The 15,407-nt window shown below is 37.7% G+C and overlaps 1 protein-coding gene across 2 annotated transcripts in view; it reads right to left on the bottom strand.

The window, feature by feature from the left end:
• Positions 1 to 15,407, bottom strand: part of MACROD2 (mono-ADP ribosylhydrolase 2) — a 1,974,291-nt gene that overhangs the window by 45,695 nt on the left and 1,913,189 nt on the right. For both annotated transcript variants that reach the window (XM_059134074.1, XM_059134073.1), the window contains 2 exons: positions 14,202 to 14,276; positions 13,876 to 13,968 (listed from right to left, as the gene is read on the bottom strand). In XM_059134074.1, coding sequence (XP_058990057.1) covers positions 13,876 to 13,968; positions 14,202 to 14,276 — 168 coding nt within the window. The remainder of the gene's footprint in view (positions 1 to 13,875; positions 13,969 to 14,201; positions 14,277 to 15,407) is intronic.

The following is a 15,407-nucleotide window of genomic DNA, read 5'->3' as shown; positions in this document are numbered from 1 at the left end:
AGCCAGAGTGGAAAGGTACAGGATTTCTTTAATTACTGGGTCAATGAGACTATTACGGCTTGGAATGTCGGGATGGGCAGGCCCAGCAAGCTTAGAGGACTAAGCAACAGCAGTGCTTAGCAAGTCAGTGAAGCCGAACATCGACACCAAAACCAGGACACGTTTATAAGGGAGCAAACGGAATCGGGTCAGCTTGCTTTTGAGAATTCTTTCTAATTAGAAATCATAGGTAGTTGATGGGCAAGAGAGAAAGCTAGGCTCCTCACCTGGAATTAGGTTTCAGAGCAAGCTCTGGACATCTTTTCGGTACTCGAAGGCAGCTTCAGATGGAGCTCTGGCTAGCCCGTTCTTTCTGACCGCCTCAGCCAAGTACAGTTGTTTCTGTTATATTTGGCAATCCAGATGAACAGCCTGCGTTTGGCTTTCAAATCAATGCCCCAGGTGTTGATTCAATATGGCAAACAGCTTATGTGCCTCGCTCTAGAAGCCCTGTTCAGTTTCTCCTTGTCTTTTTTTTTTTTTTTTTTTTTGAATAACCAATCCCCTCAAATTCAGCTGTGAAAATGTTAGCTTTTGGAAGACAAACAGATAGACAAAATCAGATAGGGGGCGGCTCAGCCAGAGTTTATTTTTACTTTGTGTGGGGTAGCTCCTGTAAGGTGCCCAGCAGTTAGGTCCCAAATCCTGTTGCTGTTGCTTTTTTCAGCCCTCGCGGAGGGAATGCCACTTGCTCTCACGTTACTCTGTCTTGCCTCTGGTCGAAGGATGGGTGAGACCACTAAGACGTTTTGTTTCCTGAGTTCTTTTCTTCTCATCCAAACCTGAAAAACACGTTTTTCAGGTACACAACGCAAAGGCATTCTCCCCGATTCTCTTGGGAGTGGCCCGGGTCTGTTTCCGGATGTCCTCTTCTGCATCTTCCTAACTTAAGGTGCCCAGCCTCTGTGGCCCCTCCTCTACATTGCCTCCTAGCCCCGCCCCTGTGAGAGGGACTCAGAGCACCACTGCCTGTAGGGAGAGAGACTTACAAGGAGGAGCAGTCGCTGATCTCAGGCATGCTGGGGTTCAACTTGGGAAGAGGTTCCCATTCTTACCACAGGTACCCTAATGCCTGGCATCCCTTTTTGTCCACGGTGATGTTAAAAGACCATCTCTTCCCTTGGTGCTTGATGGGGGTCAGCTGGTGTGGATAATAAGGGCTTTGCCAGTGGTTCTTGAAGTGTATGGCGGGGGCCAGCAGCATCAGCCTCACCTGGGAACTTGAAACATGCAAGCTCTCACCTGCCCTCTGGCCCCAAACCTAATGAATCAGGAACTTGAGATTTACAGCCCAGCATTGCTGTCTTTTAACTGAGGCATCCAGGTGATTTGGATCTACTGAAAAGTAGCATGATTTCTATCAGCTATCCAAGTATCTACATATCTGTCATTTTTGCCATGTTTAGCCATTCTACCCTCCAATGAAATTAAGGAACGGTCGAAGGGATTTTCAAAAAGAATGGTCTAAATATGGATGCTGACTTCTAGATGAGTGTTGTCATTCAAAGGATGGTCCCCAGACCGGCAGCATCACCATCTCTTCAGAGCCTGACAGTGTGGAATCCCAAGCCCACTGAGTTCTACCTTACCAGAATCTCTGGGGACGGGGTCCAGAAATCACAAATGCACTAATGTCTAAATCCACCTAAATTTGAGAGCCCCTGTGCTAGACTAAAATACCAACCATGTTTGTGGTCCATTTGGTCTTTAATTGTTAGAAGACTGTGAAGGTCAGAAAGTTCTCTCTTCCCATTTTGTGCTATTAGTCAGTCAGAGACAACCAGATGGGAAAGTTTGCTGGGCATGAATTATATTTCTCCTCCATTTCCAAAAAGTAGTGGCTGGATATTTACTTTGTTACTTCCCCCAGACTGGAACATAGAAACCAGCTTTTCCTCAACCTTCTATCCTTCTTCCTTATCTCCTGCCTTTCCTTCTCTTTCCCTTCTCCTGTTCTTCATTTCCCTAATGCCTTGAAACCCTTTTCTTCTAATCTCCTGGAGATGCATAACCATTCCATTTCCACTTACTGTGGCCATGGTAATTAGATTTACCTGAATTAAATCTCCGTTGTGCAACCCAAGGAGACTGACATTAAAAAGGGATGGGTCATGATAATAAAAATGCTGCCTAATTTAGCATAGATTATAGAAGCAGGGAGAACTTCACGGTAATTCCCAACTGGAACATGGAAAGATATTGGAACCTCTCCTTTCTCTGGGGACCTATTAAGACAAGCCTGAATTTTCAACATGGTTTGAAAAGACCATGTTGAGAGGTAATGTATTCTTTTCCTATTGCTGTTGTAACAAATTACCATAGGCTTAGTTTCTTAACATAACACAAATTTATTTTCTTGCAGTTCCCAAGGCCAGAAGTCTGAAAAGGGCCTTGCGGGGCTACAACCAAGGTGTTGGCAGAATTACCTTTCTTCTGGATGCTCTAGGGAAGAATCCATTTCCTTACATATTTTAGGTTTTAGAGGCTGCTTGTGTTCCTTGTCCCAGGCTCTCCTTCATCCATCTTCATAACTACCCACAGAGTTTTCAGGCATGTGCTCACTCCCCTCTCTCTGTTTCTGTCTCACTCCCTGGGACTCTCCCTGTCTCTCTCAACCACGCCCACACACATTGTGTCTATATTTATCTTCTCTATTATCTTATTTCATTATATATAATTACTAGATTTTATGTAAGTTTTATTTTATCATGGCTATAATATTTTGGATTGTCTATAATATCTTGCTAATGGGAAAAACGAGTTATGTAACACACTACGAAAAGACTATATTAATTTTGAAAAGCATTCCTTTATGTTGAAATATGTGCCCCAAACCTACCATATCATGAGCCATACCTCTCTTGATACCGGATATTATTATCTTATGAATTATGCTCCAAAGTATATGAAAATGAAGGACAGGTGAAGTAAATATCTTATGTATATTTGAAGAATAAATTGAATATGATGCATGGGAAAAAGAACATTCTCCTTTGAAATATGTCTTTAAAAATAAATATCTACTTTTTCCCCCTTTCATTCCTATCTCTGTAGCTTTTTTCTATCATTTTCAATTAAAATCCGAGACTAATAAACTATGACATCTCTAAAACATGAACAGACATGCTTCCATGTCAAAAATGCAAGCTCTAACAATGAGAGGATATTTACTGGCTAGAAACATGGCTGACTCATCATGACATTTCCTTCGAAGATTCACAATGAAATAAAGAGATCGCGTACAATCAACCCAAACCCCTCACTTTGTTAAAATGCTTACCTCCCTTTTCCTTTTCTTTTTTTTTTTTAATCATTGCAGCAGATGTCATAAAATAAATGTAGTGAAACACTCAAGCAGCAAACTCCCTAATTGTTTCCATCCTGATTATAAAAACACATTGAAAGGTAAATCCTCACAGTGAAATAAATGAAAAAAATAATTAACATTCAAAGTACTCCTTATGCCACCTGCTCTTTACATACTGTGCTGAAATGAAGGCACCTGATGTATAACGAGTAATAAAAAGAAATTGGGTTTCCTTCTAAAACAGAAGAGTAGCACTTATATTTGAAATCCAAATCAGAATAAATATAACTTTTGTACAGTCTAATATCTAACATACATCACATATTATTTTGTGGCTATTTGTTATTTTTTTAAAAGATATTTTATGCAAATAGATGAGCTTCTATGGTCTTTGAAAGCAGATACTTCAACCATTACCTGAGTTTGAGGTTATATGTTAAAATCTGGGCTGACAATATTTTGGTCTTTACAACAAAATGTGTAAATGAATATATTTACACATTCATATTATTACGATCCCTAAATATGCATCCCACTCACTTTATAGATTAGACCTGCATTTTTGTTAGTTCTGTCACCTAATGGTCTTTCTGTAAAAATGGTTATGATTAGTCCATAATGGTTATGATTAGTTCAAGGTCTCACTTGTAGTATACTCAGAGAAAGCAAAGATCAGTTCATTGGTAGATAGGTGCAATCTCCTTTCTTTCTTTCTTTCTTTTTTGGAACATATGCTAATTTTTTAAAAGATTGTATTTATTTTTGGGGGGAAGGAGCAGAAGGAGAGAGACAAGCAGACACTGTGCTGAGTGCAGAGCCCTCTAGGGGACTGAGATCCTGAGATCATGACCTGAGCTGTAATCAAGAGTCAGAGCCTCAAATGACTGAGCCACCCAAGCGCCCTGGAATCTGCTTTTATTTTTTAATTTTTAAAAGATTTTATTTATTTATTTGACAGAGAGAGAGAGAAAACAAGCAGTGGGTAGTGAGAGAGGGAGAAGCAGGGAGCCCAATCCCAGGCTGGGGCTTGATCCCAGGACCCTGGGATCATGACCTGAGCCGAAGGCAGAGGCTTTAACCCACCGAGCCACCCAGGCACCCCTGGAATCTTCTTTTAAATTGTGGGAAAAGGGGTGCCTGGGTGGCTCGGTGGGTTAAAGCCTCTGCCTTCGGCTCAGGTCATGATCCCAGCGTCCTGGGATCGAGCCCTGCATAGGGCTCTCTGCTCTGCAGAGAGCCTGCTTCCTCCTCTCTCTGCCTGACTCCCTGCCTGCTTGTGATCTCTCTCTGTCAAATAAATAAATGAAATCTTTAAAAAAAAATTGTGAGAAAAAATGCATTTATAGGGAACTTAAATTTTTATTCTAAGGATGAAAGAGCCAAGGCTTTGGAGTATACCTTTTCACCATCCAAAGTATGAAATGTTTGGGGTCCAAGCTACAGTTTGTGGTTATCTCTAATGGATGCTGACATCAACATCAGAGGGAGCCATTTCCTTCCAATTCCCCAGTTTGGGGAGCAAACTCTGTGCCTAAAGTTGGGCAAAGCATTGTGGGAATACACCTGTGTTGGCAAGGTTAATGAAACATACATGCATATATGTCCTTGTGTATTGATAACTACTGCATAACTTAGGAATTCCTGCATGAGCATGAGTGGTTTCACATTCTAGCTAATTTGGGCTATATTAGATGCTATAGATGGGGGTCTACAAAATTTTTTTTTTCTGTAAAGGGCCAGATAGTAAATGTTTCAGACTTTGCATGTTTTAATATAATTTTATTTGTGGACACTGAAATTTGAATTTAAAAGAATTTTCATGCCTCACAAATTCTTCTTTTTCTCAACCACTTAAAAGTGTAAAAAACATTTTTTAGCTCGCAAATCATACAAAAAGAGGCAACATGCCAGATTTGGCTGATGGGTTGTAGTTTGCTAGAGGCCCCCAGATCACTCCTCAAAGATTGTTTCATCATTCCAAGAGACATGAAGACACCTACATCTCTCTCTAAAGAGGAAACTAAGGCTCCAGGAGGCTTAAGCAGCTTACTTGTGGTTCAAGCTAGTCAGTGTTTCATGTTATATAGAAGTAAAACATATAATACATAGTAATAATATATATAATCAGCATATATGAACACATAAAATAAGCAGAATATACCTAATAAAAATTCATGTATACTTATAACCAAAATACATAATATACAATTTGCTTACTTTTATATAACAACTCATATATTTTTTAAAATTATTCCATATGCATCCTATATCAAAGGCCAATAGAGTACAATAAATATAATACATATATGGTCTTTATTGACTATATCTATATAAATATTAATTGCTTAATAAGTATTTGTTGAATGAATGGAACAATTTATCACTTTCAGTTATATGATATGCAGTAGGAAACAGTGTACCAATGTGCTGGCAAGGATCCTACTGCTAAGTAGACTTATGAGTTAGTGGGAAAAACTAATTTCACTTAATTGTATCACCAGTAATTAAGTTTTCCTTACCTAGGCACGGTGTTGTTTGCAAGGGAAAATAAATACATTTCATAATACTAAGGTGCATTGTTTTGTATCTTAACATCTATGAAATAGAGAATTGTAAAATTTTTGTTGGCCAGGACTTTGCGATGAAACTGACCGATCCTATACAGACTTTAACATCAAAAACAAAAGTATCAAAACTTGCAGGATGGGTTTCAACAGCTGAGATGAAAATTCTTGGAAACAGGAATGAAGTAGGGAAGGGGTTGAGAAGGTGGTGAATCCAAAGTGTTTAGGAACTGTCTCTAAGTAGCAAAAAAGTAAGGTAGTTCTACCTTAATAATACGACACAGTGCCTTTTACTTTCTTTGTGGGTTCTCCTGAAGTCTGAACAATCAGAGTGCTCAGGTCATGATCCTGGAGTCCCAAAATCGAGTTCCGCAACTCAGCAGGGAGTCTGCTTCTTCCTCTGACCCTCCCCACTCTCATGCTCTCTCTCTCTCATTCTCTCTCTAATAAATAAATAAAATCTAAAAAAAAAAAAGTGATTCATAAGTAGACTCTGAATATGACAAAGTTTTAGCAATATCTCAACTAATTTGTTTAATACATTTCTGTTTTTGTATTCTCCAATTATGATAAAATCCTATGTCTAGTGATTTTAATAGTTATAAAATAATTATAAATTATTTCTTGATAGTTAAAAAATGTCTAAATGATAAGAAATCTTGTCTAAATGTCTAAATGATAAAGCATCTTACTTTAATTGGCAAGATTTTTAAAAAAAAATTCCTTAACGATATATAAAATAATGGCACGTCTTACAGGTGTGGCATCTTAGAAGTATACATACATCCACACTATTTATCCATTTATAGTACATGTAAAATAGTAGCCTTTGGGGCAAAATGATAGCAAGTAAGTGACAATCTCAGAGATGTAATTAAAGGTTGCTGCCCCACCCCAATCCTGCCGTGGTATTTTATCATTCTCTGTGAAAACCATTAGATGACCAACATTGATGGATTCAGTGAAATGGACAAAAAGGGTAAAAATAACAGCTTTATCTTCTGTGTATTGCCAAGAAAAATTGTCCAAGGCTTGGCAGTGGGCAACAGAGATCTGTGGGTGTCCCTTCTCTGGAGGGCTGGGTGTCTGTCTGGCACACTCTCTGAAATTATCTGATTCCATAGGGTGTTACTCTTTGGGATGAACTTTCTATCAACTAGACTATTTTATACATCTGTAGAGATAGAAGTTAAACTTGTAGAAAACTTGTGGCAATGAAAATGAGACTTGTTGGCAGCCATTTAAATGCATTTGGTTTGGTGGAGAAGAAGGAATATATTTTATTGCCCTATATAATGCTAACTAGTCTTTCAAATTTCAGTACCCCTGAATGTTATGTGTGCATGTGTCTATGCGAGTCTATATTCACAGTCCTGATTTTATGTGAGTTATGGAGAGATATACATCTAAAATTCTCCTTTGAATCAAGTTTATATCTCACTAGTTCCCTCATTAATTAATGATTTAGAGAAAATCTTTTACATGTATTCATTTTATGTTTGTATGAGAGTCATGATTTTATCGTTCTGAAAATTACAATTTAACATTATTTACTAATATCTTGGAGAAGAAGGCAAACATAATGAGCATGTCACCCAATGTTAACAGTTTACTATCTTTAGAGGAGACTAATTGTCTGGAATATTTAAGGATAGTGGCAAAATAATATATGCTCGGATGCAGGTAAAAATCTTTTCATTAGATGTGATGAGAATTAAGATATGTCGTGCACGGAGAGTTCCAGGACTGTAATGCAGCAGAGAGGACCAAAAAGTTTTGTGCCTGGAGACAGAATTCTGCTTAAGGGAGAGGTCTGTTTCATCTTTGCAAATTACTCTGATAGCCACATTGCCATACACCTCGAGGCAAGACCAGACAACCTAGGCAGGGTACAAAGTCAAATTGTAAATGAAACCGGAGAGTTACAGAGGGGAGAAAATTAAAAAAAAAAGACAAAGTGGATCCAGGAACAAAGTTGGATGCTGGAGATTTATTAGAAGAGATGGTCTCTGAAAATTCCCCAGATAGGGATGGGCTAATAACAACAAGTTTTGATCTTAATGTTCACTGAAGTCTGCACATATCCTTAAGTTTCTAGGACTTCCCCTGTACCCTTATATGTAAAATGGAGGTTCAGTGTCAATTTTTCAAAATCTTAAAAGTTGATCCCAGGGCACCTGGGTGGCTCAGATGATTAAGCATCTGCTTTCAGCTGAGGTCATGATCCCAGGGGCCTGGGATTGAACCCCCACTGTTAGGTTCCCTGCTCAATGGGGAGCCTGCTTCTCCCTCTCCCTCTGCCATTCCCTCTGCTTGTGCTCTCTGTCTACCTCTGTCAAATAAATAAATAAAAGCTCAAAAAAAAGAGAAAAAGAAAAAAAAAAGATAAACTGATCCAAGCAAGCAAGAGGATCTGGCCAAAAGGCCAAATTTGGGCCAATAATATTGTAATATTATTATTATTCAAGAGGTATGATATATACTTTTTGAGTCAACACTAAATCTAAATTTACACACATGCATACAGAAATACAAGATGGAAACCAAAATTTTTATTGTAGGCATGAATATACTATTCATTCTTCTTTGTTTTTTAACTTTAAAATTATCGGTCAGGTACATTTTTATTTGAAGTAGAAACATGAAGAAGATTAGCATTCCAAAACTGAATTTTAAAAAGCCATGTCAATGTAAATATAAAAATTATAATTTTAGGGGTGCCTGGGTGGCTCAGTCATTAAGCGTCTGCCTTTGGCTCAGGTCATGATCCCAGGGTCCTGGAATCAAACACTGAGTGGGTCTCCCTGCTCAGGAGGAAGTCTGCTTCTCCCTTTCCCAGTCCCCCTGCTTGTATTCCCTCTCTCACTGTATCTCTCTCTATCAAATAAATAAAATCTTTAAAAAATTGTAATTTTACTTGTTATACAGTGTAATTTGAATGAACTGGTTCTATATGTATATTGCCTACATACAGATATGCAGAAAACCCAAGTAATTTAAGGTTATAATTTTTATATTCAATGTATTCAACCAATGTAAAGAATTTCATTAAACATTTAAAAATAGTCATAAAACCTTAGCAGTCATAAAACCTTAGGAATATAATTCATAACCTTATGAATTATATGAATTCATATAATTCATAAATTATATGAATTTATCTTATATTCTAAAACCAAATTTGGGTTGACAAATTTCAGCTATACCACACTATTAGGACAGAAGACCAGTAACAGAAGAAACTATCTAAACACGAAACAGCTACCATCCCAACTAAACTATAATGCCTTTAATGTGAAAAACATAGCATTATGAAAGTCAACTTCATTTGGAAAGAAGAGATAAAAAGACTTTGAAAATAGAAAATGCCAGAAGTTAATTGCTCTAGGTGCAAGTTTGTATAATTTGTATGAATCAAAAAAATATGTCTGCACTATGAATCCCTACGGAGTAAAGACCACACACGGGCTGAGGAGGAAAGCCTGTGTGTTGTAGCATCGGTGGTGTCGAGGCTACTTTTCAAGTAGAAAAGGGCTCTGTTAGTGATGTAAGAATCCCATCAATAGTGGAAAGTACCAAGGCTGTGTAGAGGTGCTTCGTAAACAAAATTAATCCCTATTGGATTTGACAGGTAGGAGCAGAAGAGAAAGTGGTTCACGGACTATGTGATCACCGAAAGATGAAACAGTGGCCAGAGGAGCCACGAGAAAGGATGCTTCCCACTTGGATAAGAAAGATGGTCTTGGATAAGAAAGATGGTTTTGAGGAGAATTTGGGTATAAATCTACTTGGAGCCAAAAAGTGTTGTTTCCCCATTGAAAGACTCTTCAGGGAATAATCAGAGTGATCCAATTACTGGCTGAGTCCTGAAATAGAATGTGGTTGATTTGGCTGATCTTTTTGTCTGGTCTAGGGCACCTCTGCATTTTTATCAATAGAACGCAGGAAGTGAAATTGAGGAAAACCTATAATTTCAGCTTTCTCAGGATATTGATGACCAATGGCTCCCATGTCACCTCCCCTTGTTTTATCAAGAATGCAGTTCTGTGGCTTTCTAAGAATATTTGTGAAATTGCATTATTGAGTTCGTGCCTCTCATTGTACAAGCCCCGAAATTGGGATTCCTAGAAGGTAAAGAATTGCCAGGAACCACACAGCCAGAGCCAGAAGCCATGGACCTGCATAGGCTTGGTTCCACAGCCCTGTTTCTCAGAGGCCAAAACACTAGCTTTGCAACATGATAATGTATACTTATTGCGGCCTTTTAGTTCACTTTTTACTTGTATGCCTGTCTATATCCATCTTTTCCCAAGAAAGACTTGACCATAATATAGACTTTAAGCTTCCAGTTAACATTTTGGTCAAACTGAGATAAATAAAGAATTACTATTTCATATTATACTTATTTATTGTTACAAGCAAAATAATTGGGATGCATGCCTTCAATGCAACACTTAAACACAAGAAAAATAATTGGGATGTATGCCTTCTATGCAACACTTGAAGAAACACAGGAAAAATAATTGGGATGTAAGCCTTCCATGTAACACTTGAAGAAAATGTCCAGTATATTCCTAATAAGTCATATATGAAAATCATGTGATGTAATAATGACACAATTTTACCATAGTTCAGATTTTATGTCAACTATTTCTAAATTCAACTAGAAATAAAAATCTTCAGAGAAACGTTTTAATACTGGCTTTCTCTTTTATGCTAAAACAGGAGATCGTGTTTCCAGATCTTCTATAACATTACTTTCCTATTAGGTTATCAGCCTAAATGGTGCTATTTTACTGGATTTCATATGTGCCACAGATCCTGCTGGGAAAGCATAAAACTGGACTCATTTAGGAAGAGGCAATGTAGCTCTATGAGAAAAACTGCCATATGTGAAACCTCACTTTATGCCTGTTGAAATTTTTGTATTTCAGATCTCCCAGGGATATGTCCATTGTGCTATTGTATAATTTTATCAGCATGAACTTCTGCTGAATATTTTCTCTTCTTTTCAAAACCCATATTTTGGTAGAGCTAACTTTGAAACTTAATGTTGTAACATCTGTGCCCATACACCTGGGAGCCATAGAAGATGTATCCTGAAGATTATCTACATTTTCTAATCTTATAGAATGATACAAAATGAGAGAAAAAGGTTATACTTTTTTTTTTTTCCTGGGCTGAGATTTTTTGAAAGCAATCACTTTCTGTCTCCTTGGATTCTCAAAATAAGAGAGAATCAATATTTCTAAAGCTATAGAGAATAACCCTACAAATGTAATAGAATATTCATTTGTTTTTGTTTGCAGGTAAGAGTAATTTTTAAGATGTTTGTGCAACTTTCCATTAAGAGACACTGAATATACACAAAACCTGGAGCGATATTCTCAAAATGTTTTCAAACAAGATTCTAATAACTCCACGAGTCTAAAGAAAGCAAGAAAGCAAACAAAAAAAGCAAAAAAAAAAAAAAAAAGTTTGATTTATTTAGTACTTTTATTCCTTTTATTCCATGGCTCTGCCAATAGATCAATGGCATCTTCTTTTAAAAATAAGAATTATGGCTGGATCAACACTTCCCAAATAGAAGACTGACATCTTGACAGAGAAAAGGGAGTTTCTGAAGAGAGCAGGATACCTCCCACTTCACCTTTCATTAATTGCTCTGTCTTTATAGACAAGAACATACATATAGAAACCACCAGCAGGAGATGGTGCTGGAGAAGAAATGTGTAGAACAATTTTTGTTGTCGTTGTTGAAGGAAAAGGTGGAAAATGTGCAGTTTTGATGGATTCAACATGGCGAGGAAGGACCACAAAGGGATTTGAGCAACTCCACATGTGGATATTCTCTTGACTTGGTTGTCAATTTATCAAAACATGAGGGATATGAAACACCAAGTGCTTTCTATGCGGCAGGTACTGTGACTTCTGTGCATGTGCCAACTCATGAAAGTTTCTCCACAACGGTATGTGAAAGGTAATTTTGTCATCACCATCTTACAGAGGAGGAAACTGAGGCATCGGAAGTTGAAAGAACTTGCCCTAAACCGCGCAGTGTGTCAATGCGGGGCAGAGCTACTCCACAGTGTCCTGAATCTATGTCACCCCACTCTCCTTCCGCAACTTCCCTTATGTGTCACAAGCTAGCTATTCATGCTTATTTTGAAGCAAAGAATAAGATGATAAGGGGATGTGTTTTGAGTTATTTCAAATTTAAACAGGAATAGGCAAGGTAGTGCCAAGTGAAGTATTTGCCGGAAAGAAGGGGAGGGAAAATTTTGTTAATTCAGAGCCAGAGGCATTATTATTCTCCCACCGTGAAAAGTCACATTTCAAAAAAGAAATCTGACTTCAAAGTTGCTACAAGTAAGTATCCGACTTTGACTTCACTTCTTTCTCATGTGTCATTCTGCCATGTGCTACAGAGGACTGGCATCCTTGCAAGGGAGAGGGAAGCGAGTATTTAATTCCTCAGTAATTAGAGGAGGGCTAGATTCTGGAGAACCACTAGAAGAAAGGACACGTGACAGTGAGTGTAGAATGCCAGCTCTTCAAACCTAGGTCAAGTTAAAAAGAAGAAAATTGACCCACTTTTTGATGTTTCTTGTTTGCATGTCTTGAGGCACAATATACAAAGTAAATAATTTCTGCTATAGAGAAAATAAACAGGCAGGCAAAACATTGTGTGTTTTACATGATAGAAGTACAACTGAAGAGAACAATGCTGTGTATCTGTTTCTGAAGTCAGGGTTCTATTAATTCCCTGTTCCATCATCAGACATAAAATGCCCCACAGATGCCATTTACTTGACCAGCTGGGAACATGGTGTCATGAACCTGAACTAGGATTTGCAGGGAAATAGAGAAAAAGTTATTAGAGACATAGAAAAGGAAGAGTATTGTGTTCTAAATGCAATGGAAATTTTAAAAAAATATGTTGAAATCACTAACAAGGCTTAGTAATTAAACTGTGTCAATGCTCTGGCCAAGAGGAGTTCATAATTTGGAAGCTGTAGTTACTATTGACCTGATTTCACTATTGAGATCATGTCTGCATTTTAATTTGGAAACAAAATTGATCACTGTGTTTTATAAACAAGGCCTGTCAAGCTATTACTTTGCAACTGCTTTGCAAACACTTATTTATTTAAGAGCTGCATGATTTATGATATAGGGTACCAGACAAATGATTTTATTTATTTCATGTGTGAAATATATTTCATATATTCATCTTTCATATGTTCTTTTAAGAGATTGCTTTATATTTTTAAATGGAACTCATCAAGTTCTTCAATAAATACCAAATTTCTTTGATAATAGTTTTTTAATACAGGTATTCTAAAAGGATGCCTGTCTTTACTCTGATATATTGGCATGATGCCCCAAATACTGCTTTAAAATTTACAAAGTGTTCATTCCTCCTATGTCTTCAGAAATCATTATAAAGCTCACTTGTGTTTTTAACAGTATTTAATCTTTCTGCATCCTAATATTAGTGAACAAAGCATGTAATTTAGACGGTTCATATAATGTTTATATTTTACATAAATTGCTTCCTTAATCACTATCAGATGAAGGACAACAGAAGGAAGTCAAAACAGAAAGGCTTATCTTTGTGTTTTAAAGCCATCTCAGACTTTCTAAGATTCTTATCCATCTAGACCCATCTAGTCCATAATTTTGATTCTGTATAGGCTTTCTCAATACAATAATTTTTGTATTTCATGAGCTTTTAAATTAAATTGAAACAAATAATAATAAAAACAACAACAACAACTTCAAACTACTTGAAAGGGCAAAAAAAACCGTTACAAGCCTCTTCTTTTGCTACTCCTAGATTTTGTTCTATGCTCACAAGTAGGTTCAGTCTGCCCTTGCGGGAGGGTAACTGATGGTTGCATTCTAGGCAGGAGTCCAAAGGAACTCTTCATTCTTGATGGGTCAATTTAAGAGCGGACCTACCTTTTTCACCTTCTTTGTCTTCTTGGTCATCTGCTAGAGGGATCACTTCCAGTTGCTCCACGGTTGTGGCATCTTCCTGGTTTGGTGAAAGCTCTAAAATGAAGGAGACAGAGGGAGACTCAGGGTGTTTTCATCAGAATCATTGAGAAAACACAGTGACCCCCTCCAAGTTTTGAGAGGCACACAGAGCAGAACACTATTGCCATACTCTGGTAATCACTGCCTAAAACATACACACACACTCCTCACAAACAGCAGAATAGAGAGAAGTCATGGTTCATAGTTTCATCTCATTCTCAGATAACAAGGCATTCTGGTTTCAATACCTTCTGTTTCCATATATGAGCTCTGGGACTCTGCCTCAATTTTTATTTCATTCTTCGCTGAATCATGTTCTTGTCCTGTTAACAACAGTGATTGAAAAATAAAAGAAATGAGACATGCACAACTATAGGTTTGTCCCTGGTTTGAAAAAGTAAAACATTCAGAAGCCGTGTTTCCATCATGCATGGAGAGGCAGAGAACAGTTTCCAACGAAAGTGGGCAATTTTGCAAATCATCAAATTTATATCAGTTATTTTCTGAGAAATAGCCAGGTAATCAGGCAAAAACCTCTTCTTTGAACCGATTGGTGTAATTGCTGTTTAGCTTATCAATGCATTGAATGTTGACAGACACAATTTGGAAGTTTTGAAATCTTGAATAATCTCTGGGTTGTGTGGGTTATCTATGTTTAATTTCCCTTTACGATGTATAAATTTCCTGTACTGAGGATTCCTAGAAAACTAAAACACTGGTGTTCTTATTCTCCCATTAAAAGAGCATGAACAACTTAAGTAATGTGAGCGTGCGGGGATTGGGTCACCTAACAGCTCAAACCATTCTGTGAAGACACCTACTAAATACAGCAAAGGTCAGGAGAGAATTCAGCCAACTCTTGACTACTGCAAGGCTGATTACCAGTAACGGCTTCTCTTCCACAGCCCTGGCTTCTCCTCCTCCCTTCCCCTAATGAGTTTTGAATATTTAAGCGCTCATTAAGAGAGAAAATTGAAATCTGTCCATTTGCCTCATTTTAATGAAAGGTTTTATGCTGAGAATATACTTTTTTTTTTTTAAATGCTGAGAATATTTAACTATTGAATTAAAAAAATCCAGAGCTAGAGTTGGTTATTGGCATGAAGGGGATACAGAGGGACTTAGACTCTGCTGGGTACGTTCCTGCAATAGACTGTATTATTTTTTCAACTGGTCCCTACTTCTTTCTGTAAGAGGATTCAACACCATGTCTGTGACCATGTGACCTGCAGTGGCCCCTGTGGGACAGGCGTTTATTCCCACCTCACTGACATCAGACCTATGAGTGTGACCTGGTCTACAAAATGGCACAGCAACACACATGACATGTACTACATTTGAGTGGAAGCTTCAGGATCCTTTGCATGCTTCCTCCAACTTTCTTGCTCCTAAGAGAATGTGCCCCTTCAGTCTGCATCCGGGGATGAAAGCACGTGGAGCAGAACCCAGTGGAA

The sequence above is a fragment of the Mustela lutreola genome, chromosome 9 (assembly GCF_030435805.1).
Source record: "Mustela lutreola isolate mMusLut2 chromosome 9, mMusLut2.pri, whole genome shotgun sequence".
Lineage (NCBI taxonomy): Eukaryota > Metazoa > Chordata > Mammalia > Carnivora > Mustelidae > Mustela > Mustela lutreola.
Note: the sequence above shows the minus strand (reverse complement) of the source record. Positions and strands in the feature narration are given on the sequence as shown.